The sequence below is a fragment of the Polyodon spathula genome, chromosome 14, assembly GCF_017654505.1.
Source record: "Polyodon spathula isolate WHYD16114869_AA chromosome 14, ASM1765450v1, whole genome shotgun sequence".
Taxonomy (NCBI): domain Eukaryota; kingdom Metazoa; phylum Chordata; class Actinopteri; order Acipenseriformes; family Polyodontidae; genus Polyodon; species Polyodon spathula.
The window spans coordinates 288,268-316,095 of record NC_054547.1 but is presented as its reverse complement, the minus strand read 5'-3'; the positions used below and the strand labels follow the sequence as shown (position 1 = coordinate 316,095).

Genomic DNA, 27,828 nt, shown 5'->3' with positions numbered 1-27,828 from the left:
AGACCCACCTGCTGCAGACTGGGAGACGAAGACCTGCTGGGCTTGCTGCTGCTGCTGCTGCTGCTGGGGGGCGAGCAGGGAGGGGATGCAGCCCAGCGGGGAGAAGTGTGCCGTCGAGGCCATGCTGCTGCTCTGGAGCTGCTGGGGCTTCACTTTGCAGATATTGGGAGGGTCGGAGGTGCTGGTGGTCTTGGTGCTCAGGGAGGCTGTGGTGTAGGTACCAGAGCCTGGGGGAGAGGGCGTGCAGACAGACACTGAAGACACTGGAAAGAAACTCTTTTAAGTCTGCCAGTTTCTGAATAGGATTTTCTAAAGAGCCAAACTACTCACACGTCAATTTTACCCAGAAATGGATCATTAACTTAAAACTTAAAAATCTGAAAAACTGTATTAGACAAAGAATTTCCAGCCACGTGAAACACAGTAAAACTGAAATTCCTGCTGCAACTCATTCTGAGGATGTCCCGGCATGGGCAGATTAAAATCGGCAACATGCGAATGCATAAATAAAGTATGCATACACTAAATAAAAGAGTCAAGGCAGTATTTAGACGCCATGCATACTTCCCAGTTATAATGAAGAGTTCTTGCTTGTGAACAGTTTGTTTTACAGCAGCCCATTACTGACTGGGTACCTGCACACAAACTAGAATGGGCAATCTGCTGGTGATATTTTATATTTGTGTCAGTCTGGTATTGCAATGAGTTTGGTCTTGAGGATGCGTGACACTGCCCCACGTGTTAATTCACATGCCTCTACTAAAGAGCACACTGAGATGGTTTGTCAAACCACGGCTGTCCAAGTCTCTGGAGTCCTCTGTGCACAAACCTCTTGGAGCCAGAGAGGGTAGTCCCCCCCTGTAAGGTCACACTACAAACAGCCCGATGCTTGTGCAAGTCGTGCGAGAGTTACAGCCCGATGCTCATGCGAGAGTTACAGCCCGATGCTCGTGCGAGTCGTGCGAGAGTTACAGCCCGATGCTCGTGCGAGAGTTACAGCCCGATGCTCGTGCGAGAGTTACAGCCCGATGCTCGTGCGAGAGTTACAGCCCGATGCTCGTGCGAGAGTTACAGCCCGATGCTCGTGCGAGAGTTACAGCCCGATGCCTGTGTGAGTCGTGCGAGAGTTACAGCCCGATGCTCGTGCGAGAGTTACAGCCCGATGCTCGTGCGAGAGTTACCCTGGAGGGAGGTGGTGGGCGTGACGGAGGCCACTGGGATTGGAGGTAGGGATGCGCTGGAGAAGGAGCTGTAGGTGGCGCTGTTGGCTCCGGCGCCGCTGGCGATGGGGGGGGCGGACGAGGTCACCGGGGAACTCTTCTCACCCATGCTGGGGGAGTTTTCCCAGGCCTTCCGCGCAGACTCCATCTTTAAAACATGCAGACAGAACACAAAAATAATCACACCGAGGTGTACAAGTTAGAATAATAATACATATCCATCAACCCAAACACACACAGTGCCCCTTGACATTTCATGACTCAACAATTCCCTCAATTCACTGCCACCCCATGCTGACAGTATGATACAAAGGGCTTCTGATTTTCAGTGCTTTACCTTGTCTTTTCTACTCTCCTTCACAATCACAGCTGAGAAATGTGTTCACAGTAAAACAGGATTTCATTTATGGGAGTTTTCTGTGAAACAACTAAATGGGCTTTTAAAATTGGCCAAACCTTCGTTTCTGATTAACAAGCAGAACGTACACACGAGAAAGCAACATGTTAACATGCGATTAATCTTTATTAAAGGTAGAATGAAAAAAAAATGGATTTCACATCTCATCCGCAGGATGGAGCACAAGGAGGTGAAGTGACTTGCTCAGGGTCACACAGTGAGTCAGTCAGTGGCAGAGGTGGGATTTGAACCGGTGACCTCCTGGTTACAAGCCCTGGACTTTAACCACTTGTTTCCAGTTATAAACTGTTCTTATTTCAAGAACTCTGTTCACATGTACACAATATCTACATGTATGTGTGTGTGAGCAAGTACACCGCAGGACCAATTGCATAGCAGCTACACCCACTCCAGGTTTTACTATGAGCTTGAACCGTGAGCAAGCGTTTACATACCTTGAGAGTGAAGTCAACGGTAGCGGGAGAGACCTGAGTCAGGCTGGAGCTCTGCTGCAGAGTCTCCCTCCTGGGGAGGGGGAGGGTGTGGGGCAAGGGCACCTGAAAAGCAGGGAGAACACTGTCACTACCTCCAGTATCTACAGTACCCACTACTGCCACTGCCCATGCAAGCCTGCCTCAACTGTACTGCTGGCAGGGAGTCCTCTGCTGGGTCTGCTTCCCCTGGAAACTATGCAGTGTGCTGGTACCAGTGTAGGGCAACTTCCTGCTAACCCACCCCCACATACACTGAAGGGACAGAAGACCGTCAGCGTTCCTCCTCGTTTCAGTTCTGTAAATATCTGCATTCAGAGGCCAAGCTAAGGTTCTAGTGTGCTGGTCCCAGTGGAGGAGGAGGAGGAGGAGGGACTTACACTGGAGACCAGGCTCTCCTCCATCTTGCTGCTTCCCTTGGAGACTGTCTCTGCCAGTGAAGAGGAAGGAGAGGTGTAATCTGTCACGGATTCCTGGAACACAGCAGGGTAGAGAGGTCAGAGCCTGGGGGGCTGGTGCTCTAATGCAGGGGTGCACAAATACAATCCTCAAGGGGCGCAGTCCTCCAGGGTTACAGGCATCCTTAGCGAACCAAGCGATTAAACCAGACGTACAGGTCATTTAGGGAACAAACACCAGGAGGGCTCCAGACCTCAAGGACTTGAATTCTACACCGGCAAGGATTGACACTTATCTTCAATGGGCTATTTTACATGTTAGCTCTCAGGACTGGCATGGTTCTTATTAAACCTATTTTATATGTTAGATCTCAGGACTGGGCATGGTTCTTTTTAAACTTATGTTTGTTAGTTTAATTTCTCTCAGCTATTCTATAAGAGGATCTAAGTGCATGGTGTGCAGTACCTTGCTGCTGGCTCCAAACTCGGGTGTGGACACAGAGATCATGCTCTCCATGTCAGAGTCCAGCTCCGGGACCCCCTTGCTGTCCTTAGCAGGGGAGTGGGGGTCTGGGCTCCTGGTGGCCCCCGGACCCGACTTGTCGGGCCCCTCGCTCTCAGCCTGGCGGACATCCTTCACTTTGCGGTTCTTCAGCGAGCGCTCCTTCCCGATGGGGCCCGGCTTGTACTCCTTATTCTCTGGGAGGCTCACCTCTGGCAGCTGGGTGTGGACAGACAGACACACACAGTCAGGAGGACCAGGTTCATGAGTACACATTTATTTAAAATGACCACCCTGTGAAGCAGAAACGATGCCTTGCTGGGGCCGTTTTGGTTTTAGTTTTCTGCCTCTTCATTCAAAAACATGGACCCTTATGCGCTGATCCTGTCTGTTCATTTTAACTTTCAGCATCCACTCCTACAGACATTTCAGAGTGCATTTCACTATAACCCAATACACTCCACTTCATCCACAGCTGCACTGTGTGATTATGAGGACCCTCTCTCTGTCATTGCCTGCACTGTTTTTTCATTTCAATTCCTTTGCTTCCACCCTCAATATCCCCTCAGTGCCCCTCCAGCACACAGAGTTACCCATTGTGCAGATACAGCACAGCAGGGGGGCAGCTGGCCCGCTTACCTTCTGTGCCTTGATGGGCCCGGCGCGCGGCTGCTTCTGCCTCTGCTCCTTGGGCTCTGGGAGTTTGTTATCGGGGCCCTTCTCCAGCAGAGTCGGGGTGCAGTCGCTGTCCGTGCTGCCCGAGGACGAAGGAGCCCCAAACTGGATGCTCTCCATGCCCATCTCCACACCTGTGTCTAGGCCAGGCTTTGCCCCCTGCTGAACACCATGGGAAGAGAAGCTGTTAGTCACACAACAGAGGCACCCGCTCACCTACACTGTCCAGCTCACCTACACTGTCCAGCTCACCTACACTGTCCAGCTCCCTCACAGGACACGTCCTCCTACAGATCATATTACCACACTATTTGATTAGTTATAGTAGGATTGTTCTGTAAAAAGCTAAAACGATTCTGAATGCCAACCTGAAGAACTCCCCCTATAATAAGATTCTAAATGTGCTGCCCTGACCTCTAGAATAGGTAATTGGCTTCTTGGGCACTCCATGTCAAGGCCTGAGAAGTCTTCCAAAACACCCAGAGTCTACAAGAGAGACGTGACTGTCAGAGGGCTCCAGTGTATAAACAAGCACACACCCAGAGTTTACAAGAGAGACGTGACTGTCAGAGGACTCCAGCGTATAAACAAGCACACACCCAGAGTCTACAAGAGAGACGTGACTGTCAGAGGACTCCAGTGTATAAACAAGCACAGTGGAACGGTGTCCCAGGATCCTTTGTGTTCTCACCTCCGGGGCCACAGCGCCTATGAATGATGTGAGGGGCTTGTTCCAGGCACTGACAGAGGGAGGCTGGGGAGGGCTGATGGGTCCCACTAACACAAAATACAGACATAGAAAGAGGTTACTATCTGTATCTCTCTCCACACAAGACATTATTAATATGCACATGCATGTTTTCAGTTGTATTCTTTAAAGAATCTACCATTTTTTTTACTATCATACACTCCACAGTGCTGAGTGTTCACTGTATCACTATCACACACTCCAGTGCTGACTGTTCACTGTATCACTATCACACACTCCAGTGCTGAGCGTTCACTGTATCACTGACTATCACACACTCCACAGTGCCATCACTGTGCTGAGCGTTCACTGTATCACTATCACACACTCCACAGTGCTGAGCGTTCACTGTATCACTATCACACACTCCACAGTGCTGAGCGTTCACTGTATCACTATCACACACTCCAGTGCTGAGCGTTCACTGTATCAGTGACTATCACACACTCCACAGTGCTGAGCGTTCACTGTATCACTATCACACACTCCACAGTGCTGAGCGTTCACTGTATCACTATCACACACTCCACAGTGCTGAGCGTTCACTGTATCACTATCACACACAGTGCTGAGCGTTCACTGTATCACTATCACACACTCCACAGTGCTGAGCGTTCACTGTATCACTATCACACACTCCACAGTGCTGAGCGTTCACTGTATCACTACACACACTCCACAGTGCTGAGCACTGTATCACTATCACACACTCCAGTGCTGAGCGTTCACTGTATCACTATCACACACTCCACAGTGCTGAGCGTTCACTGTATCACTATCACACACTCCACAGTGCTGAGCGTTCACTGTATCACTATCACACACTCCACAGTGCTGAGCGTTCACTGTATCACTATCACACACTCCACAGTGCTGAGCGTTCACTGTATCACTATCACACACTCCACAGTGCTGAGCGTTCACTGTATCACTATCACACACTCCACAGTGCTGAGTGTTCACTGTATCACTATCACACACTCCAGTGCTGACTGTTCACTGTATCACTATCACACACTCCAGTGCTGAGCGTTCACTGTATCAGTGACTATCACACACTCCACAGTGCTGAGCGTTCACTGTATCACTATCACACACTCCACAGTGCTGAGCGTTCACTGTATCACTATCACACACTCCACAGTGCTGAGCGTTCACTGTATCACTATCACACACTCCAGTGCTGAGCGTTCACTGTATCAGTGACTATCACACACTCCACAGTGCTGAGCGTTCACTGTATCACTACTCACACACTCCATCAGTGCTGAGCGTTCACTGTATCACTATCACACACTCCACAGTGCTGAGCGTTCACTGTATCACTATCACACACTCCACAGTGCTGAGCGTTCACTGTATCACTATCACACACTGCTGAGCGTTCACTGTATCACTATCACACACTCCACAGTGCTGAGCGTTCACTGTATCACTATCACACACTCCACAGTGCTGAGCGTTCCATCACTATCACACACCCCAGTGCTGAGCGTTCACTGTATCACTATCACACACTGCTGAGCGTTCAGTGCTGAGCGTTCACTGTATCACTATCACACACTCCAGTGCTGAGCGTTCACTGTATCACTATCACACACTCCAGTGCTGAGCGTTCACTGTATCACTATCACACACTCCACAGTGCTGAGCGTTCACTGTATCACTATCACACACTCCACAGTGCTGAGCGTTCACTGTATCAGTGACTATCACACACTCCACAGTGCTGAGCGTTCACTGTATCAGTTGCCTACTTATCCACTATTCTATTAGAAAATGCACTGCTCAGGGATGGAAATAAGGCCCCTCTATTGAACAGCATCACCCATTCGAGGAACGGGTCAAACTGCAATGCAATGGGAGTCGTATTCCCATCCCTGCTGCACCTGAAATTCACTGGCGGAGTGAACGGGGCCCCTCCGAAGGGCTTCACGAGGTGCACACTCACGTTTCTTAGTCATGTCTGTGAGCACGGCGGATGAGGTCATCTTGTTTTCCCAGAGCTCTGTGCCGAGGGTGCTGTGAGGCTGGCTGGCAGGCAGTCCCTTGGCCTGGCCGGGGAACTCACTGCTGCTGCTGGGTGGTGGGACAGCCCCCTCGACAGGCTGGGGTGCAGGCTGCAGGGGAGTCTGGCTCCGAGGCTGAGCCGCTGCTGCTGCCTGTTTCTGCTGCTGCTGCTTCTTCACAAATCTGGGAGGCAGCTTGGAGCTCCCGCCTCGGCCCTTTTCACCTGAACCCTTCTTGCTCCAGTTCTGTAATTATTATTATTGTTGTTAATATTGGTTCACTCATTTCTTTCAGGTGTGAAATATCTTGAAGCAAAAAGCTGCAACAAACTCAGACAATATTGCTGAGAGGTGTTTGAGAGTAAATGCAGTGTGGCCATCCAATCTGAACAGAATAGCTTAAAAAAAGAAATAAAATCTTCCCCCAAAAACAAAATCAGCAGGATATGCTACTGCCAATGAAGTACCTTTGAGAGAGACGTTTTACCTGCCAAATACTTGCACAGATACAGAATACTCAAAATACATCACACACAATGTCAAAATACAACACACACACAGTCAAAATACACACACACAGTCAAAATACAACACACACAGTCAAAATACACACACACACACACAGTCAAAATACACACACACAGTCAAAATACATCACACACACAGTCAAAATACAACACACACACAGTCAAAATACACACACACAGTCAAAATACAACACACACACAGTCAAAATACAACACACACACAGTCAAAATACAACACACACACAGTCAAAATACAACACACACACAGTCAAAATACAACACACACACAGTCAAAATACAACACACACACAGTCAAAATACAACACACACACAGTCAAAATACAACACACACACAGTCAAAATACAACACACACACAGTCAAAATACAACACACACACAGTCAAAATACATCACACACACAGTCAAAATACAACACACCCTACAGCATACATACTGTACCCAAGCAAGTCTCCTATTGCATAGCAGTTTCACCCAGTCCAGGTTTTACTACAAGCTTGATGAGCCCCAGGTAACAAGCTCAGCTGTGTTTTATTAAACTCACAGTTAAACCAGGAATGGATCAGTGGAACTCTTATTTCGATCCCTGGTACTGTACCTCTGTTGCACCCCCCCCCCCCACCTGCACAGTCTGCTCCTCTTTCTTCCTCCGCTCCTCGTCCTGGAGTCGTTTCTGCTGCTTGCGCGACACCACCTCTGTGAAGCCGTCGTCCATGGTGTTGGACTGGGGGTCCTCCAGCGTGGTCACCTCTGGGTGGTCATCGATAATCACCACGCCTGAAAACGAGAGCAGAGGGGAGGAGGAGGACAAGGGGGTGCACTGTTAAAGGACTGGGTTTCTTTGTCGGTTCACAACCAAGCAACAGCACCAAGGAGGTCTGGTCAGTACACTGATCTAACCCAACACACTGCCGGGAGGTCAGTCACTATTCTGTCTAGGGCATGTGAAAGGATTTAGAGGTTTATACAAAGTGTACTTCAGGAACAGCTGGAATGTCGTAGGGCAGGGCAATCCATGAGAACACAAAACACTGATAAAAAATAAAAGCACTGTAAGAAACAATAGTCTGAACACGTCCTAATGACATGAAATGGTTAACAAGCACACCCCTCCACACAGAAAGAAGCTGCTGCTCCATGTCCCATCCTGTCTGTCCTCACACACACTGCTCCAGAGCTCCCTCACTCACACACACTGCTCCAGAGCTCCCTCACTCACACACACTGCTCCAGAGCTCCCTCACTCACACACACTGCTCCAGAGCTCCCTCACTCACTCACTCACTCACACACACTGCTCCCGAGCTCCCTCACTCACACACACTGCTCCAGAGCTCCCTCACTCACACACACTGCTCCAGAGCTCCCTCACTCACTCACACACACTGCTCCAGAGCTCCCTCACTCACACACACTGCTCCAGAGCTCCCGTACTCACTCACACACACTGCTCCAGAGCTCCCGTACTCACTCACACACACTGCTCCCGAGCTCCCCCACTCACTCACACACACTGCTCCCGAGCTCCCGCACTCACTCACACACTGCTCCAGAGCTCCCGTACTCACTCACACACACTGCTCCAGAGCTCCCGTACTCACTCACACACACTGCTCCAGAGCTCCCTCACTCACACACACTGCTCCAGAGCTCCCTCACTCACACACACTGCTCCAGAGCTCCCGTACTCACTCACACACACTGCTCCAGAGCTCCCTCACTCACACACACTGCTCCAGAGCTCCCTCACTCACACACACTGCTCCAGAGCTCCCTCACTCACACACACACTGCTCCAGAGCTCCCTCACTCACACACACACTGCTCCAGAGCTCCCTCACTCACACACACTGCTCCAGAGCTCCCTCACTCACTCACACACACTGCTCCCGAGCTCCCTCACTCACACACACTGCTCCAGAGCTCCCTCACTCACACACACTGCTCCCGAGCTCCCTCACTCACACACACTGCTCCAGAGCTCCCTCACTCACACAAACTGCTCCAGAGCTCCCTCACTCACACAAACTGCTCCAGAGCTCCCGCACTCACTCACACACACTGCTCCAGAGCTCCCTCACTCACACAAACTGCTCCAGAGCTCCCTCACTCACACACACTGCTCCAGAGCTCCCTCACTCACACACACTGCTCCAGAGCTCCCTCACTCACACACACTGCTCCAGAGCTCCCTCACTCACACACACTGCTCCCGAGCTCCCTCACTCACACACACTGCTCCCGAGCTCCCTCACTCACACACACTGCTCCCGAGCTCCCTCACTCACACACACTGCTCCAGAGCTCCCTCACTCACACACACTGCTCCAGAGCTCCCTCTCACACACACAGCTCCAGAGCTCCCTCACACACACACACACAGCTCCAGAGCTCCCTCACTCACACACACTGCTCCAGAGCTCCCTCACTCACACACTGCTTCAGAGCCCCTTCACTCACACACAGTTCCAGAGCTCCCGTACTCACTCACTGCTCCAGAGCTCCTGTACTCCCTCACTCACACACTACTCCAAAGCTCCTGTACTCCCTCACTCACACACTACTCCAGAGCTCCTGTACTCCCTCACACACTACTCCAGAGCTCCTGTACTCCCTCACACACTACTCCAGAGCTCCTGTACTCCCTCACTCACTCACACACTACTCCAGAGCTCCTGTACTCCCTCACTCACACACTGCTCCAGAGCTCCCGTACTCCCTCACTCACACACTACTCCAGAGCTCCTGTACTCCCTCACTCACACACTACTCCAGAGCTCCTGCACTCCCTCACACACACCGCTTCAGAGCTCTGCACTCACTGGCATAGTTGTTCAGGTCGAACTGTGACAGCGCATCCACCTTCTCCTTGGGTTTCTTGGCCTCCTCCTTGAGCCTCCCGGACGGGTCCTTCCCAGACCGCTGAGCCAAGCAGGAGTGCTGGTCTGGATGCTGGGATACAGTGCTGTTGGTTGGATCAAAAGCAATGAATCTCTGAGCATGCTCTTCGAGCAGCCTGAGTTACAAGCCGAGGGAAGCGAAAGAATACAGGAAAGCTAGCCATCATCCCCGCCAACACACACCTGCACCCCGGGCAGATTCAGCACATGCAGGGCCAGAGAGAGTGAGAGAGCAGATGAAGAAAAGAGTCAAAAGAACAGGATGCAGAAGCAGAGTATTAAAGTCTCCGATATACAATTTTGATGGAATCCCAGGTGAATGGAAGGGTTGCAGGACAAAAACAAAACACACATCACTTAACAAAAGTTACATTTCAAATCAAAACAAACACACACTGCATAAAACACTCAACCTCTACAGACTCCAGAGTGGCCTCAGTATGCAGACACCCCTCTCCCTCTCCTCTAGTTACTCACCCTCTGCGCCCCGGCTTGCCCCCGGGCCCTCTGCGCTCTCCCCTTCCCCCACCGTAGCCCCGAGCAGGTTTGGGCCCGCTGTTGCCACGTCGGTTCTGCCGATCCACTCCGGGGCGTTGGCTGGAGAAGCTCCTCTTGGCTGCCGCGGTGAGGGCCTCTCGCTTGGGCGTGGCCCCCCCCTCTGAGCCTGTGCCCTTGGGCAGGGCCCCCTGAGAGGCTGTGGCTGCCTCGCCTTTGCGCTCCCTGCGCTCGTTGAAGTCGCTGCTCTCGGAGGCCGTCTCCCACTCCTCGTTGGCCTGGTCGGAGGAGTTCTGATTGGACAGGTCGGGGGACTTGCTCCCTGCTGTCTCAGAGACCCCTACTGCTGCCGCTGTGTCGTCCAGGGGGCCGCTGGGTATGGCCCTGCCGGGCCCCCCCCCTGCCTCGGCCGCTGCCGCCTCCCTCTCCTTCAGCCTGCGGAAGCGGGGCGGCTTGTCCTGTCTGGGCGGCCGGGCTGGCCTCTGTCTTCTGGGCCTCTCCCGGATGGGCTCCGGGTACTTCTTCCCCTCGAACCTGAGCGGCCGTCGTTCCGAGTTCAGCCCCTGGCCGTGCTCCAACCTCTCCCCCTCCGGCCTGAATGTCTCCATAGGCTTTGAGGGCCACTGGCAATCCTTCAGCCCCAGACGTCTCACTGGAGCCGACCTGGGTGGGCCTCTCTCCCTTCCAGTAGCCCTCCTGTACATCCCTGCTCCCCTGCCCCGCCTGGAGGGCTCCACTCTGGGGAGGAAGCCTGGCTTGGGGCGCCCCCCATCATCCTCTCGAAGCTCCCTGGAGCCGGGCTGTGCAGTGTAAGGAGGAGGAGGAGGGCGGAAGGAGACTGCTGCTGTTTTCAAAATCCTCCTGAGGTCCTCTCTGCGCAGCGGCCTGGCCTTGCTGCTGCTCTCCCTGTCGGAGGCCCCAGTGTCGCTGGCTGTGTCCCGGGCCTCGCTCTCCGAGTCCGTGTTGGAGCCACGCCGGCGCCTCCTCTTGGGAATCACCTCGAAGTCGGAGCTCTCACTGCGCGTCTCGCTCTCTTCCCGCCGTCGGAACGAGGCGGCCGAGCCGAGGGGCAGGTCCGAGCGCGGCCGGGGCTCCCTGTAGGGGTACTCCCCTCTACTCCTGCCTCTGCTAGCCCTTGCCCGGCCCCCGTAGCTGCCTCTGAAATTGCGGCCACGAGAGTAGTACTCCCCCCTGCCGTGGCCCCTGAAGCCTGGCTCTGGGCCCCAGTCTCTGTCCCTGTCTTGAACCCGGTCTCTGTCTTGAACTTGAACCCGGTCCCTCTCCCTATCTTGAACCCGGTCCCTCTCCCTATCTTGAACCCGGTCACGGTCCCTGTCCCTATCTTGAACCCGGTCCCTCTCCCTATCTTGAACCCGGTCCCGGTCTCTGTCCCTATCTTGAACCCGGTCCCTCTCCCTATCTTGAACCCGGTCCCTCTCCCTATCTTGAACCCGGTCACGGTCCCTATCCCTATCTTGAACCCGGTCCTGGTCCCTGTCTTCTCTCGGGTAAGCCCTCAGCGGCAGGTTCGATTCCTTCCTGGAGGCTGGCCTGGGTGTCTCGGGGTGGGTTTTCTCAACGGCAGGCAGTGGCTGCTTCTCCTGTTTCTCCTCAAGAGCTGTTGGCCCCAGTGGTGGCCCCAGAGCCCCCCCGGGCTTCCCTGCGCTCGCTGTATCCCAAGTATCAAGAGCCAAGGCAGGGGGCTCTCTCCTCACCCCGTCGCCAGCAGGTGCTTTCTGGCTCTCTGTTTTGGGTCCCTCCTTCCTCCCCCCTCCTCTCTCATGCCGCTCCTCCTTCTCCTTCCTCAGCTCCCTCTCCTCCTTCATGTCCCGCAGGATAGGCTTCTTGATGGGCCCCGATCTGCGGAGCGGTCGCTCTCCACCGGGCCCCTCCCTCCTGCTGGCCCCCGGCCTAGGACCCCAGCGCGTCTCAGATTTTGATTTGGGCGGCTTGTCTGTTTTGGGCAGGCCCTCGGCTGGCGGGATGGTCCTGCTGCTGCTGCTGCTGCCCAGAGAAAAGGGCTCCTTCCTGTGCTTGTCCTCGGGGCGGTCGGCCGTCTCCTTGGCTTGTGGTTTGGAGGCTGCCTCAAAGCTGGGCTCCTCCAGCTTTACAGAGTGGCTGGAGCCCTGAGACGCGCTCCTCTTCAGAGCCGCAGGGCTCTCCCCCGGCACACCCAGAGTCTCCTCTGCAGGGGCCAGGCTCCCTTCCTTGGGCTCGAACCCAGGCACCCCGGGACCTTTCTCAGTCTGCAGGGGGCCCGCTAGGTCCTCAGTGGCTCGGCTGCTGAAGCTGCTGCCCTCGTGCTCCATCAGGTCTCTGAAGCAGTCTGTCTTGGTCCTGGGTTTGAGGGGACTGGTCTCTGTGGGAGTGCGCCTCTCCAACTCGACCCCCGCCTCTGACCTAACAGGAACAGAGTAGACAGGAGCGAGAGTCAGAGGCACGGTTCTCTCTAGCAATGCGACACGATCAGTATAAAACTGAGGTCAGGCCTTTGCATTTAGTGTTAAAGGTTACAAGTAACTGAGACCAAAAGTTTGGAAAGCATTTGTCTTAATTTTAACCCTGTAACTCTATGGGCTTGTGCTATTACAAGAGAAAACAATACAGGATTCTACCAACTCATTCTACTGGGGCAGTAGGGTTCTTTCATACTGCACTGTTCATCCTCCTTTCATCTCTTCTGTTCCTCCCTTTTCTACTCCCCCCCCCCCCGTTCCATTAATGCACCCCACCAGCACCTCGTACCTGGGCTCCTTGGGATCATCTTGTACTTTGGGGGCTGTAGCAGCGGACTGGGGTTCTGTTTGGGGGTACGGCTCAGACCCCCACACCATACGGGGCTCCGCGGGCAGCCCGTGGTCTCTGACAGGCCGTGCCAGGTGATCAAACGAGTCGGACCCGGAGCCAGCGCCCTCCACCTGGTCTCTCCTAAGCAGCTGCTTGTGAGGCATCCTCCCTGGGGGAGAGAGAGGCGGGGGGGGGGTTCAAGGATAAGCCTACAAGGTTTTACGAGAAACATACGTTTCTAGGTTATATAAAAAGACAGGTCTGTTACAACACGTACTTTCAGAACTGCACGCCTGAGACATACATAGAGAATGGTAGTGCACAACAGGTAAAGAATGAGGACATCACTGCTAACTAGCATCACTGCACAGCACAAGGACCGATGCAGCTGCAACGTGTCACTTTAGAGTCCTCTTGTGTCGCTGCCTCTGTAACTGAACCACGTTACTGCTCCTATCTATGACCTACTTTATAATGCAGATGTGGGTTTTTTTTTTTTTTTAATTATGGCAGGGCAACTTATCAAACTCTATAGAGTTCGCACAACGCACTGTAAAAGGTCTAAAATGTGTGAAGCGTGTGATCGGAGAGGTATACCGCTAAGATTCATTGCGATCTTGTCGGCGAGTGTTTGGAAGAGGTCCTGCGTGGCTCGTCTGTACCTGGGTGCATGGGGGGCATGTCCATAGCAGGGGGGCGCCCCGACATCATGCGGGGGTCCATGTAGGACTGCATCATGAGCCAGCGGGGGTCGAACCCCATGGAGGCCAGGTGCTGCTGGTGTGGCCCCAGGGGCTGGTAGAGGGAGCGGTGCTGGGGAGGGGGGGCCGGGGCCCCTGGGGAAAGGGGAGCTGCCGACGCTGCCTGCTGCTGCTGCTGCCATTGCTGCTGCTTCATCTGCTCCTGCAGGACACAGACAAACAGACAATGCTGGTTCAGAGTAATACCAGCAGAGGCCAGATGACCTGCACTTACATCCGTTTGATTTTTTCACTTGTTTCAGCTCATCTAGCTGGACTACTCCAGAGTCGAAAAAATAAAATCAAAGAAAACTAAATAAAAAGGTTACCAGCCAGAGGAGCACGACATTACAATAGGATTTTATGTTAGGGCTGGCTTTCAGAAATTTACTGAAACGATCAGGAGCCAGAGACGTCAGGTAGGAATTTTTCACGCAGCTATATAAGGAAGGAACAATTTATTTAATGTCAAACATTTGGCTTAAAGTGGGTTGTTCTGAAACCCAAGGCTGGGTGCAAATCTCTCTTCGTTTCAAACCCGAACATATCGTGTTTCACACATTGCCATACCTGCTGTCTCAGAAAGCGTGGGGGCAGGGACTTCTGGAACTGTTTGGAGTATCCGGAGGGGAGGGTGGGACGCGAGTGGACAGACTCCCCCTCCCCACTCTCGGGGGTCAGGGCTGGGGGGTCCTCGCTGCGAGGGGGGTCCAGAGGAAGCAGCACAGGGCGCTCCTCGGCTGGAAACAAAAAACTAATAAATAAAACCACCAATAATAAAATACAACAGGGTTACACGCAGCTTAGATAAAAATAAAAAAATAAGATACATTTCTTTCAAGGATCTTAAGATTTTTTTTGGTCAATGAATTAGTACTTCTAAATTCAGCACTGCACACAAAGGTTCCCCCCCTCCCCGCTCCATGAGCGACCACATACCTCTTCCTCGTTTAAACACTCTCCTCCCCTCCCTCCCACAGCCTTGCTACCCCTTTCCTCTCCTCTCCCGCACCTACCTCTAGTAGCCTCCTCACTGTTGAAGCACTCTCTCCTGCCCTCTCCCTCTGGGGCAGTCTCCATCGAGGCAGGGGCCTCGTTCTCCACCTGCACCTCCCTGCCTACTGTCTCTGGCAGAGGGGGTGCAGTCACTATCACCGCCCCCTTCTCCTCCTCCTGCTCTTCAGACGGGACTCTCTCCTGAGAGCGTGGCCGGGGTGGAGGCTGGGGCTCGGGTAAGGGCTGGGGCTGGATGTCGGTCGTCGTCGTTTTCTCTGCGCTCTCTTCCGGAGCGGGTGCTGGTTGTGCCTCCGGTGCCTGCCTCTCTGGAGACGCTGCCGCGGCGGTGGCGACGGCCGGGGTGCCGAATTTCTCGTTGAGCCTCTTGAGTTTCTCCGCGCAGGCTGCCAGCCGCTGCTCCTCCATCCTCCGCTCCTCCTCCTCGCGCCTGCGCCGCGCCCGTTCCACGGCCTCGGTAGGCTCCGTCTGCTTCTTGCGCTTCAGCCTCCATGCCTCCGAGTCCTCAGACTCAGGGGCCCCTGTCACTGCCTGCAGCTTCCCCCGGGACGGTGCTCCTGCTGCAGCTGCTACTGCTGGGGGGCGGCCTGCAGACTGGGCCAGGGAAGGGCAGAGAGACGGAGAGAAAGACTGAAGCACATTACTAGTACGAGTAATCTGCTTCATCACTCTACTCAAATATGGTGACTGTGTGACAAAAGCACCTTAATCTTTAAAACTTTCATTTTAAGCCACCGCCTCCAACACAATAGAATGAATCTCCCTGCCATTCACTTTCACTGGGACCCCGATTCCTGTTAAACTACACGGCACAGTTTGGAAAGCACAAAACACTTCCCATAGGACGTGTACAAGCTGCCCCAACAGGAGCTCTGACTGTCTGGGATGTCTGTGCTGCGGCTCACTTGCCTGTGCTGCTGGTGAGCTGCTGAAGAGGGCAGTGCTGTCTGCCTCCTCTCCTGAAGACCACAGAATAATACAATCTAGTTCCAGCCACAAGCTCAGTCTGTCTTAGACATGGCTTGCCTGCCTGCCTGACACCCATCTCTTGTTATATCATTCTGGCAAACTGTTTTTATTATTATCCAGTTATCTATTAACCTGTGCCTGATGTGACTAACAAGAAAGAAGGAACTATGCAAAAGTTATAAATGTAACTAAGAACAGAGGTGTGAGGAGTACTGTGCATCTCACCTGGTACTCCAGGGGCTGGCTGGTCTTGCTGTGCTGCCCCCTGGTGTTGGGTGAAAGGGGTGCAGGAGCAGCACTCTCGCCCCAGGACCCCTCTCCCTCCTTCCACCGTTCGGAGCACTGCGAACTCCGGGTGCGCATCCACTCCCTGCAGAGAGGGGAAGAAAGGAAGGAGAGACAGACAGAGGGGGAAGTTAGAGGTACACTGGACCATCGCTGATGGCAGTGAGAGAGAGAGAGAGAGAGACACAGACAGACAGAGAAACAGTGAGAGAGAGAGAGAGAGAGAGAGACACACACACACACACACTCACCAGTTGTCTCCCTTGTCTTTGTTGGCCTGGTTCTCCTCATCATCGCTGAAGTTGAGCTTCTCTGTGTAATCCACCTCCATCTGGGCTCCTGATCATGCAGCACAAACAAACAGGTGCCTGAATTAGTCAGGGAGAAAACTCAGCTCTGTGCACAACACTGACTGAGTCTGTCGAACTGGGCTGTAAAGACTTGAGTTCATACATACTGCTCCAATACATTGTACAGTACTATAGCACTCTAGCTCAAATGCAAGAATGGAAATAAGGCAGAGAGTTTAATAAGATACCTGACCTTGGTGCCCATACACTGGAGCTACATTTTAAAACCTGGAATGGTGAAACTGCTGTGCAACAGGAGTCTATTTCCATCACTGACTCGCCAAATGCACAAGCTAATCAGAAATTGTTGTAAAACCTCATTATCTAAATGTAAGGCATATCTGTTTAACATTCTTGTTCAGTAACAATGGATAATAAACACCACACTCTGCTGGGATGCAGTGGCAGGAATAGGGTTTGCAAGAGTAAAGGTGTTGCTGTAGTGGAAGGTAATCAAGACTTTTAAAAACAATCGATCTGTCTCTGAAGGCCGCATGCAGCCACTCTGCTTACCAGCCCAGCCCTCGTCCACATCTGTGTCCAGAACGTCCAGCTCCTTGAGCTCTGTGGCACTGATGATGGAGGGCCTGTCCACCCCGTCCTGGGGCCACGACTGTGGGGCTCGACCGGCAGCCCTGAGGCCTCTTCAGACGTGGAGGGAGGGAGGGAGAGAAGAATATAAAAAAAAGTTAGAAAGCGTTCCTAAAAAGGACCTCGACGTGAGCCAGCCAGCAGGATGGTGCTGGACCAGAGATGCATGGTTTAGCCAGAGAGGGAAAAGACACAGAAAGAGGTAACTTACTTCCCAGCTTCTTGTGGAGGGAGCGGGTACCTGCAAGGGCCCTGCATCGGTAGGGAGGGCATGCGGGGATAGGCGTGGAACATCTAGGGGTGGAGAGAAACAGCTCCATTACTATTTTCACATTCTCTGCATTTACCATCCAATTTGACCCAAAAGCCCCTCAACTTATTCCGTGTTTCAGTAATAACCAAATTACATTTTACAATTTCTTTCCAAACTCCACCACCACGTTCCAGGGATGGAAATAAGGCTCCCATTGCATAGCAGTTTGATCCATTCCTGGTTTTTCTATGAGTTTAATAAGAAACATCTGAGCTTGTTACCTATACACACTGTGGCTATTGAAGCTCATAGTAAAACCTGGAATGGGTGAAGCTGCCATGCAATAGGAGTCTTCTTTCCATCCTAGTTTAGACCTCCAATGGGCCAGTGGCTACAACTAATAGAAGAAAAAGAAAAACAAAGAGAAGCCAAGTCATTTTGCTAAGCCCCCTAACACAGAGTAAACATTTCCTATCACACCTTATAGTGCAGTTACTACTCCTGGACAAAGGCTCTCATCTATATTCCACGTGGACAATTCTGATAACACTCCGACAGTCTGAAATCTTTAACACTGGGACAATGTCTGGACTATCAACGTCCCTACACACAGGAACTCCAATCGTGTGTACCCCTGGAAGCCCACCGCTCCCCTCGCTGTACTCACATAGGGGGGCATGATGCCTCTGAACTGGGGGTGGAACTGTGGAGGCACTCCCAGTGGCGACGGCTGCCCCCCGTTGAGTTTGACCTGGCCGAGCCCCTGCGGAGGAGGCTGGGTGCTGTAGGGGAGCCTCTCCCTGCCCTCCCTCTTTCCTTCCCGCTGCTCGCTCGCTGCCCTGCAGGGCTCGGCTTGCTCCGGGGTGGGAGAGGGGGTGCTACTGCCTCCCTCCTCCGCTGAAGGGGCTCCGACGTCAGGCTCGGAGCCGGCCATGCTCAGGTTCCTTCCACCGCCCTCCCTCCAGCTGCCAACATCTGCAGAGACAAGAGCAGCAGCAGGGTCACGGAGCGCACTGCAAGTACACTGCGGGGGTTACAGAGACAGGCAGGCACATATAGATACAGTGTGATCCACAGGAATGCGAGTGCCCATCACACGCAGTGAAGCTTTATAGGTATTTTGTGGGATAGAAGGGAGGGACTGTTTGCATCAGACTGGGAGCAATTAGTTGCTGTTCTCAATCTCTCTATACGGCAGTGACTGAGCTGTCTGTTCTCAATCAGTGTCTGTTCTCAATCTCTCTATACGGCAGTGTGGTCACTGAGCTGTCTGTTCTCAATCTCTCTATACGGCAGTGTGGTCACTGAGCTGTCTGTTCTCAATCTCTCTATACGGCAGTGTGGTCACTGAGCTGTCTGTTCTCAATCTCTCTATACGGCAGTGTGGTCACTGAGCTGTCTGTTCTCAATCTCTCTATACGGCAGTGTGGTCACTGAGCTGTCTGTTCTCAATCTCTCTATACGGCAGTGTGGTCACTGAGCTGTCTGTTCTCAATCTCTCTATACGGCAGTGTGGTCACTGAGCTGTCTGTTCTCAATCTCTCTATACGGCAGTGTGGTCACTGAGCTGTCTGTTCTCAATCTCTCTATACGGCAGTGTGGTCACTGAGCTGTCTGTTCTCAATCTCTCTATACGGCAGTGTGGTCACTGAGCTGTCTGTTCTCAATCTCTCTATACGGCAGTGTGGTCACTGAGCTGTCTGTTCTCAATCTCTCTATACGGCAGTGTGGTCACTGAGCTGTCTGTTCTCAATCTCTCTATACGGCAGTGAGGTCACTGAGACTCACTCTGAGGTCGCAGGCTGGGCCCCGGTCCATAGGGCTCCTCTGGCTGCTCCTTGTCCGACCCGGGCTTCTCCAGCTCCCCTGCTGCCTGCAGACTAGGAAACTCCTGCTGGAAGTGGCTGTTTATCCGGGGGCCACCTGCAACAGAAAGGTCTAATTCAATTCAAAGTACCATAGCAGAGGGGAGATATTTGGTAAAATCTAAACTAATATTTAACAAGTCATTGGGGTTGTCTGGTTTTGATGAAAGCAGCTTCTGTTGATTAAAACACACTGATTGGTTACCTACTGTGAGTGACCCATCCTGTGCACTTCTCCTGTTCGTCGACATTTGCCTTTTCGTTCCGGCTGCTAAAACCTGCTTGCTTTGCTTGTGAGTCAAAAGGCCACACCCCTGCCCCTGCTTCTGCATAAGAATTTACAAAAACGCACCCTTGTCTCTGAACTCTACGCGAATCACATGAGTGAACAGACAGAAGAAAGTTAGAAGAAATCATCATTTAGGGATTCTAAATTACCCCTATATAGAGTAATGTGTTTTAATTAACATATACTTTTATAACTTCGAGCTACACCGCTTCCAAGATTATATACAATATATACCCGCACTACACACACGTGTCTGTGTGTCGGTACACTGCATAAAGTAAACTCTGTTATAGTCCTCGTGTAGAGGGGTATTGCAGGTGCAGCCCCACACTCGGGCCTCACCCTGCACTCTGTTCTGTGGTTGTGAGCAGTAACCTACCATCTCCCTGCCCCACCAGCTTACTGCTGCCCCAGGACCGGCTGGCCCCACTGGCTACCTCCTGGGGGGCTGGGGGCCCTGGTTTGGGTGGGGGTGTGGGTATCTCCGGGGGCCTGGAACACAGACACAGCCTTTAGAACAGGGCTTTAAACACAGGGATGAAAACCTCACACACAACAGCAATATAATAAACCTGCTTAGAAAGTTTCACTTTCATATAAGCATCTAAGATTATGCGCATATATATATTATATATATATATATATATATATATATATATATATATATATATATATATATATATATATATATATTTATCGCGATCTCTATCTCTTTATAGAGATAAATTCGTTATGTTGTTTTTATCCACACAAAAAATAGGTTGAACGATGCTAAATTAAAGTATGGGGTTTAAATATTTAACAAAATATGACTTCATGTATGTGTATCCGAGATGGCCTGTGCCAATGCTAAGCTGCTGGCAGACACATTGGCAGTGTTGGGTGAAGCACTAAAAGACCCCCAGGACCCCATGTTCCCCTTACCGCTCCTCCCCGGGCTGGTCTTGCCGCGACGCCCAGCCGCTCCCGTCCTTGGGAACGATGTTCACGTTGGGATCATTCCCCTTGTTCTCCGCTTTCAGGCTCGGCAGGTTGGCTGGAGGTGGCATGCGCCTGTTGGAGGCCACCTTGCCCAGGCTCTGGAGCCCATGCCTGGCAGCTACTGAGAAGAGACAGGGAGCCGAACACAGTCAGAACAACAAACCTGCCTTTCAATTACTACAGAAATACCTGCAGAAGAAACTCAGCATGTACAAGGATGCAAACAAGACTCCCCTTGCATAGCAGGTTAATCCATTCCTGGTTTCACTAGGAGTTTAATGAGACACACCTGAGCTTGTTACTGGTACACTGGGGCTGATCAAACTTGTAGTAAAACCTGGAACAGGTGAAACTGCTGTGCAATAGGAGTCTTATTTCCAGCCCTGAGATCAGGAAGACATTCCCTGGGAGAGGACAGTCTGTACAGGACAGCACTGGTCAGTGGGATGCCCCACAATTAACTAGAGCGAGCCCTGGCCAGTGGCTCACCGTCAATACAGTACAGTATATTACAGCAGAGCAGCTTGTGCAGTACGGACCTGCAGTCTTCTGGGTCTCCAGCGGCTTTCCCTTGTATGTGTTAAAGAGGCTGAGGGTCGCGTACTTGGTCTTCCCATCCTTTGCCTTTGCGCTCTGGCCTGACTTCTCGGACATGTCGATGGCAACTCATTGAGTCTGGTACCTCCGGCCTCACCCTCAGAACCAGCCTCCTGGGAACGGGACAGAGAAGGCAGCAGGGTGGTCAGTCAGGTCAGTCTGTCTACCATTCCGCTGCAGCCAGAGAGACAGCAAGCCCTACACTCCTCACCGAGACCTCTCCACTACAGCAGAGACAGCAAGCCCTACACTCCTCACTGAGACCTCTCCTCTACAGCAGAGACAGCAAGCCCTACACTCCTCACCGAGACCTCTCCTCTACAACACAGAGACAGCAAGCCCTACACTCCTCACCGAGACCTCTCCTCTACAGCAGAGACAGCAAGCCCTACACTCCTCACCGAGACCTCTCCTCTACAGCACAGACAGCAAGCCCTACACTCCTCACCGAGACCTCTCCTCTACAGCACAGAGACAGCAAGCCCTACACTCCTCACCGAGACCTCTCCTCTACAGCACAGACAGCAAGCCCTACACTCCTCACCGAGACCTCTCCTCTACAGCACAGAGACAGCAAGCCCTACACTCCTCACCGAGACCTCTCCTCTACAGCACAGAGACAGCAAGCCCTACACTCCTCACCGAGACCTCTCCTCTACAGCACAGACAGCAAGCCCTACACTCCTCACCGAGACCTCTCCTCTACAGCACAGAGACAGCAAGCCCTACACTCCTCACCGAGACCTCTCCTCTACAGCACAGAGACAGCAAGCCCTACACTCCTCACCGAGACCTCTCCTCTACAGCACAGACAGCAAGCCCTACACTCCTCACCGAGACCTCTCCTCTACAGCACAGACAGCAAGCCCTACACTCCTCACCGAGACCTCTCCTCTACAGCACAGACAGCAAGCCCTACACTCCTCACCGAGACCTCTCCTCTACAGCACAGACAGCAAGCCCTACACTCCTCACCGAGACCTCTCCTCTACAGCACAGAGACAGCAAGCCCTACACTCCTCACCGAGACCTCTCCTCTACAGCACAGACAGCAAGCCCTACACTCCTCACCGAGACCTCTCCTCTACAGCACAGAGACAGCAAGCCCTACACTCCTCACCGAGACCTCTCCTCTACAGCACAGACAGCAAGCCCTACACTCCTCACCGAGACCTCTCCTCTACAGCACAGACAGCAAGCCCTACACTCCTCACCGAGACCTCTCCTCTACAGCACAGTGACAGCAAGCCCTACACTCCTCACTGAGACCTCTCCTCCTGGTTACCGGAGTCCCTGTTGTCTGAGGGGGAGGGTTGGGGTTACCGGAGTCCCTGTTGTCTGAGGGGGAGGGTTGGGGTTACCGGAGTCCCTGTTGTCTGAGGGGGAGGGTTGGGGTTACCGGAGTCCCTGTTGTCTGAGGGGGAGGGCAAGCCCTGGGGTCCTCACCGAGACCTCCCCTCTACAGCACAGACAGGCCCTACACTCCTCACCGAGGGTTGGGGTTACCGGAGTCCCTGTTGTCTGAGGGGGAGGGTTGGGGTTACCGGAGTCCCTGTTGTCTGAGGGGGAGGGTTGGGGTTACCGGAGTCCCTGTTGTCTGAGGGGGAGGGTTGGGGTTACCGGAGTCCCTGTTGTCTGAGGGGGAGGGTTGGGGTTACCGGAGTCCCTGTTGTCTGAGGGGGAGGGTTGGGGTTACCGGAGTCCCTGTTGTCTGAGGGGGAGGGTTGGGGTTACCGGAGTCCCTGTTGTCTGAGGGGGGGGGGGGGGGGGGTCCCTGTTGGGGGGGAGGGTTGGGGTTACCGGAGTCCCTGTTGTCTGAGGGGGAGGGTTGGGGTTACCGGAGTCCCTGTTGTCTGAGGGGGAGGGTTGGGGTTACCGGAGTCCCTGTTGTCTGAGGGGGAGGGTTGGGGTTACCGGAGTCCCTGTTGTCTGAGGGGGAGGGTTGGGGTTACCGGAGTCCCTGTTGTCTGAGGGGGAGGGTTGGGGTTACCGGAGTCCCTGTTGTCTGAGGGGGAGGGTTGGGGTTACCGGAGTCCCTGTTGTCTGAGGGGGAGGGTTGGGGTTACCGGAGTCCCTGTTGTCTGAGGGGGAGGGTTGGGGTTACCGGAGTCCCTGTTGTCTGAGGGGGAGGGTTGGGGTTACCGGAGTCCCTGTTGTCTGAGGGGGAGGGTTGGGGTTACCGGAGTCCCTTGTGTCTGAGGGGGAGGGCTTTGGGGTTACCGGAGTCCTGTTGTCTTAGGGGGAGGGTTTCAGGGACAACAGAATCCCTGTTGTCTGAGGGGGGGATGGGTTGGGGTTAACGGACAGTGAGTTGTCTGGGGGGGGGGGGGGGGGGGGGGTTGGGGTTACCGGAGTCCCTGTTGTCTGAGGGGGAGGGTTGGGGTTACAATGTGTGCAAGTACAGAATCCCATGTGCTGTGATGAGGCTAAGCATGGAAAGGAGGGTGTGCTTTTCTGTTTAACTATACAAAGAAAAAGCTGCCATTAGGACAGTGATTACACTTCAGTCTGGCTATGCACATGCATTTTTATTGTTTCTATTTCACCTTAATAAATAGCAGGTTCTATAAAGAACTGTGCAGGACCAAAGACATTTGTCCCAAATGTTAGTTCAAAATGACTAAGTAGCAGTTTCCCTGCTTAAACAGCAGCTCAGTTCACCCACTGCAGGTTTTATTAGGAGCTTGATGAGCCTCTGTGTGTAGAGGCAACACGCTCAGCTGTGTCTTATTAAACTACCTAAGCAATGCGATCCTTATTTCCAGCCCTGCTGTAACTAAACGTTATTCACTTCTTTAAACGCATTCTTTCTCTACCTTGGAAATTATATGCTAAGGTTCTGTTATATTCCGCATGCCACGCGTTTGAGGAAAAGAGCAGAGGTAATGTAATTGCCACGATCTGCGTAAAGCAGATCCAGCGTGTGTTACTCACACGGGGCTTCGGAACAGTGCTGACGCCGAGAACAACATGCTGTAGACGGAACTACACCATCGGGACAGTGAAAGAAATAACTCACACCCACAGCAGTGCCAGGGAAACGGAGAAATACACCTGCAGCCTGTACTGAAACACAACGCCAGATCGCGGTTGTCCTGTCCAGTTCTCATGATACGCGTAGACACACAGTCAATACCAATACGAGTCAGCAGAGTTTAATAATTCCGCTAGTAACATAGTGACCAGAAGCCAATAACTACAGTTCAGCACGCAGATGGTAGCGAGACTGAAAAAAAAAAATCGATGTACCTGCTCATGATATAATACCATTTAGACAAACGATGCAGTGTCAGCAAACATGATTACAAACTCGTCTTTGTGTGCAGCACCGGGCAGACCAGCGGAACTCCACGGCGATAGCTAGCTAGCTGTCTGTATAGCATAATAAATAGATGATAACACAGGGGCCCCCGTTTTGTGAAGACCAGACAGAGGGTGGGTCACAATAAAAAATACAACTAGATTATATGGGGACGGCCCGGTACCACCCCCTCTCAAGCCAGTGTGTAGCGGTATCTGGCATCTTTCTCGTCTCACACGACACTGTCCCTTTCCTCCTCTGCGCAAAGAATCGCAAGTCTCCATCACTGCCGGCCTGTCTCCTGGCTACAGTGCGAGGTCTCTCACGTCTCTGAGCCCTATCCCAGCCCACTCTCCCCGCTACCTCTCCCAGCCCACTCTCCCCGCTACCTCTCCCAGCCCACTCTCCCCGCTACCTCTCCCAACCCACTCCCCCAGCTACCTCTCCCAGCCCACTCTCCCCGCAACCTCTCCCAGCCCCAGCCCACTCCCCCCGCTACCTCTCCCAGCCCACTCCCAGCCGCCGTACCTCTCCCTGCCCAACTCCCCCCGCTACCTCTCCCAAGCCCACTCCGCCCGCTACCTTCCCTGCCCACTCCCCCCGCTCCCTCTCCAGCCACTACCCAGCTAACCCGGTCTCCTGCCCCACTCCCCGCTACATCTCCCGCCACTCCCCCCGCCTACCTCTCCCAGACCACTAGCCCGCTACCTCTCCCAGCCCCATCCCCCGCTTTACCTCTCCCTGCCCACCCCCCCAGCTACCTCTCCAAGCCCACTCCGCCCCGCGATACCTCTACCAGCCCCACTCCCCCCCCGCACCTCTCCCTGCCCACTCCCCCCCTACTATCCCAGCCCCACCACCCCCCCCCCACAATTCCACCCACGATCCCCGCTACCTCTCCCAGCCCACTCCCCCCGCTACCTCTCCCAGCCCACTCCCCCCGCTACCTCTCCCAGCCCACTCCCCCCGCTACCTCTCCCAGCCCACTCCCCCCGCTACCTCTCCCAGCCCACTCCCCCCGCTACCTCTCCCAGCCCACTCCCCCCGCTACCTCTCCCAGCCCACTCCCCCCGCTACCTCTCCCAGCCCACTCCACCTCTCCCAGCCCACTCCCCCCGCTACCTCTCCCAGCCCACTCCCCCCGCTACCTCTCCCAGCCCACTCCCCCCGCTACCTCTCCCAGCCCACTCCCCCCGCTACCTCTCCCAGCCCACTCCCCCCGCTACCTCTCCCAGCCCACTCCCCCCGCTACCTCTCCCAGCCCACTCCCCCCGCTACCTCTCCCAGCCCACTCCCCCCGCTACCTCTCCCAGCCCACTCCCCCCGCTACCTCTCCCAGCCCACTCCCCCCGCTACCTCTCCCAGCCCACTCCCCCCGCTACCTCTCCCAGCCCACTCCCCCCGCTACCTCTCCCAGCCCACTCCCCCCGCTACCTCTCCCAGCCCACTCCCCCCGCTACCTCTCCCAGCCCACTCCCCCCGCTACCTCTCCCAGCCCACTCCCCCCGCTACCTCTCCCAGCCCACTCCCCCCGCTACCTCTCCCTGCCCACTCCCCCCGCTACCTCTCCCAGCCCACTCCCCCCGCTACCTCTCCCAGCCCACTCCCCCCGCTACCTCTCCCAGCCCACTCCCCCCGCTACCTCTCCCAGCCCACTCCCCCCGCTACCTCTCTCAATCCACTCACCCCGCTACCTCTCCCAACCCACTCCCCCCGCTACCTCTCCCTGCCCACTCTCCCCGCTACCTCTCTCTGCCGGTCCCTCTCCTCTTCTTGTCCTGCTCGGTGTGGTGAAGACTCCCCCAGTCCAGGCAGGTGACACCCCTCAGCCTGCCTTTCTTTCTTTCTTTTTTTCTCTCTCTTTCTTTCTTTCTGTGTTTGGAGGGAGTGCAGGGGGTGAATTACAATGGTGTCTGCAGTTTCTCCTCAGCCGCTCTCTATATATCAGCGTCTTCCCCTTTCTGTGTGGAGGTGAAGCGCTCGGTAATCCTCCCTTTCCTGAGACGTGTCTTTGTTTCCTTCACGTTGTTCTTATTTCTTTATTTGTTTCGGAGAGACCGAGCGGCTCCCGCTGCGGCCTATAGCAGAATCAAAGATGGCAGGCCGCCAGCCCAGGACGCGCTGCGTCACACGTCACGGCGGCGGCGCACGGAGATCCCGCCTCCCTGCAATCGGGCGGGGAAGGTGTTCGGAGCGCGTAGTGTGAGACAGAGCAGTGTTTGGACGGGTTGCATTGCGGAGGTGTGGGTTCGGGGCAGTGCTTCGGCTTTTACAATGCGACGCCAGTGTGTTTGCCTTTTAAACAGTAATTTCATTAACAAAATACACGCAGCTCAAAGCACTTGTACTCTGTGCTTGTGAAATATTACAACAGCGTTACTACACAGCAGCTATCGTGCAGTGGCGCAACGGTCGCTTAGTTACCTCAGAGTCAGAAACAGCTCAAGACAGTGAGGTTTAATTAATTTAAAAATATATATTCACTTATCAATACCAGCATACCTAGGTAAGTTTAACTTAATTTAATATTTGTTTTTTGAGAGCTAATTTGAGCCTTTTCGTTTAGTTTAATGTAGAAAATAGACAGTCACAGTGTATGTTACTGTAAGGGAATTGTGGGGTTCGTGTATATTATGACAACGAACCAAACGAATGTTACCCAATGGAAGACGTTCTCTACTTTGCTGTACACATTCTTCAGTGGTAGACACCACTGACAGGGTGATAGACACTCTTGCGTTCCTCTGTTTAAGAATTTTTGACTGAATTGCAACGAACTAAAGGCGTTCAGCACTTTTATATGATCTCAACTCGTTTAGGGTTTGTTCGGGTTCTAGGAGAAGGGTTAGGGTTTGTTCGGGTTCTAGGAGAAGGGTTAGGGTTTGTGTTCGCGTTCTAGGAGAAGGGTTAGGGTTTGCGTTCGGGTTCTAGGAGAAGGGTTAGGGTTTGCGTTCGGGTTCTAGGAGAAGGGTTAGGGTTTGCGTTCGGGTTCTAGGAGAAGGGTTAGGGTTTGTGTTCGCGTTCTAGGAGAAGGGTTAGGGTTTGCGTTCGGGTTCTAGGAGAAGGGTTAGGGTTTGCGTTCGGGTTCTAGGAGAAGAGTTAGGGTTTGCGTTCGGGTTCTAGGAGAAGGGTTAGGGTTGTGTTTGGGTTTTTGGAGAAGGGTTAGGGTTTGTGTTCGGGTTCTAGGAGAAGGGTTAGGGTTTGTGTTCGGGTTCTAGGAGAAGAGTTAGGGTTTGTGTTCGGGTTCTAGGAGAAGGGTTAGGGTTTGTGTTCGGGTTCTTGGAGAATGGTTAGGGTTAGGGTTTGTGTTCGGGTTCTAGGAGAAGGGTTAGGGTTGTGTTCAGATTCTAGGAGAATGTTTAGGGTTACAGTTTGTGTTCAGGTTCTAGGAGAAGGGTTAGGGTTTGTGTTCGGGTTCTAGGAGAA

The 27,828-nt window shown here is 53.4% G+C and overlaps 1 protein-coding gene across 8 annotated transcripts in view; it reads right to left on the bottom strand.

Annotated features, from left to right (window-relative positions):
* Positions 1–26,503, bottom strand: part of prrc2c (proline-rich coiled-coil 2C) — a 34,190-nt gene extending 7,687 nt beyond the window's left edge. For 2 of the 8 annotated variants that reach the window (XM_041269844.1, XM_041269846.1), the window contains exons 1-25: positions 26,149–26,502; positions 21,044–21,214; positions 20,448–20,625; positions 19,903–20,015; positions 19,158–19,292; positions 18,037–18,344; positions 17,328–17,410; positions 17,039–17,169; positions 16,427–16,514; positions 16,116–16,260; positions 14,924–15,515; positions 14,478–14,647; positions 13,830–14,070; positions 13,126–13,336; positions 10,363–12,780; positions 9,808–9,950; positions 7,608–7,762; positions 6,383–6,686; positions 4,375–4,460; positions 3,648–3,845; positions 2,973–3,227; positions 2,489–2,581; positions 2,073–2,174; positions 1,182–1,368; positions 9–263 (exon numbers count right to left, since the gene is read on the bottom strand). In XM_041269844.1, coding sequence (XP_041125778.1) covers positions 9–263; positions 1,182–1,368; positions 2,073–2,174; positions 2,489–2,581; positions 2,973–3,227; positions 3,648–3,845; positions 4,375–4,460; positions 6,383–6,686; positions 7,608–7,762; positions 9,808–9,950; positions 10,363–12,780; positions 13,126–13,336; positions 13,830–14,070; positions 14,478–14,647; positions 14,924–15,515; positions 16,116–16,260; positions 16,427–16,514; positions 17,039–17,169; positions 17,328–17,410; positions 18,037–18,344; positions 19,158–19,292; positions 19,903–20,015; positions 20,448–20,625; positions 21,044–21,158 — 6,706 coding nt within the window. In that variant the 5' untranslated portion in view covers positions 21,159–21,214; positions 26,149–26,502. Of the gene's footprint in view, positions 1–8; positions 264–1,181; positions 1,369–2,072; positions 2,175–2,488; positions 2,582–2,972; positions 3,228–3,647; positions 3,846–4,374; positions 4,461–6,382; positions 6,687–7,607; positions 7,763–9,807; positions 9,951–10,362; positions 12,781–13,125; positions 13,337–13,829; positions 14,071–14,477; positions 14,648–14,923; positions 15,516–16,115; positions 16,261–16,426; positions 16,515–17,038; positions 17,170–17,327; positions 17,411–18,036; positions 18,345–19,157; positions 19,293–19,902; positions 20,016–20,447; positions 20,626–21,043; positions 21,215–26,148 lie in introns of all 8 variants that reach the window. The other 6 variants (XM_041269841.1, XM_041269843.1, XM_041269842.1 and 3 more) reach the window with 6 other exon arrangements.
* Between the last annotated feature and the right edge of the window lie 1,325 nt (positions 26,504–27,828).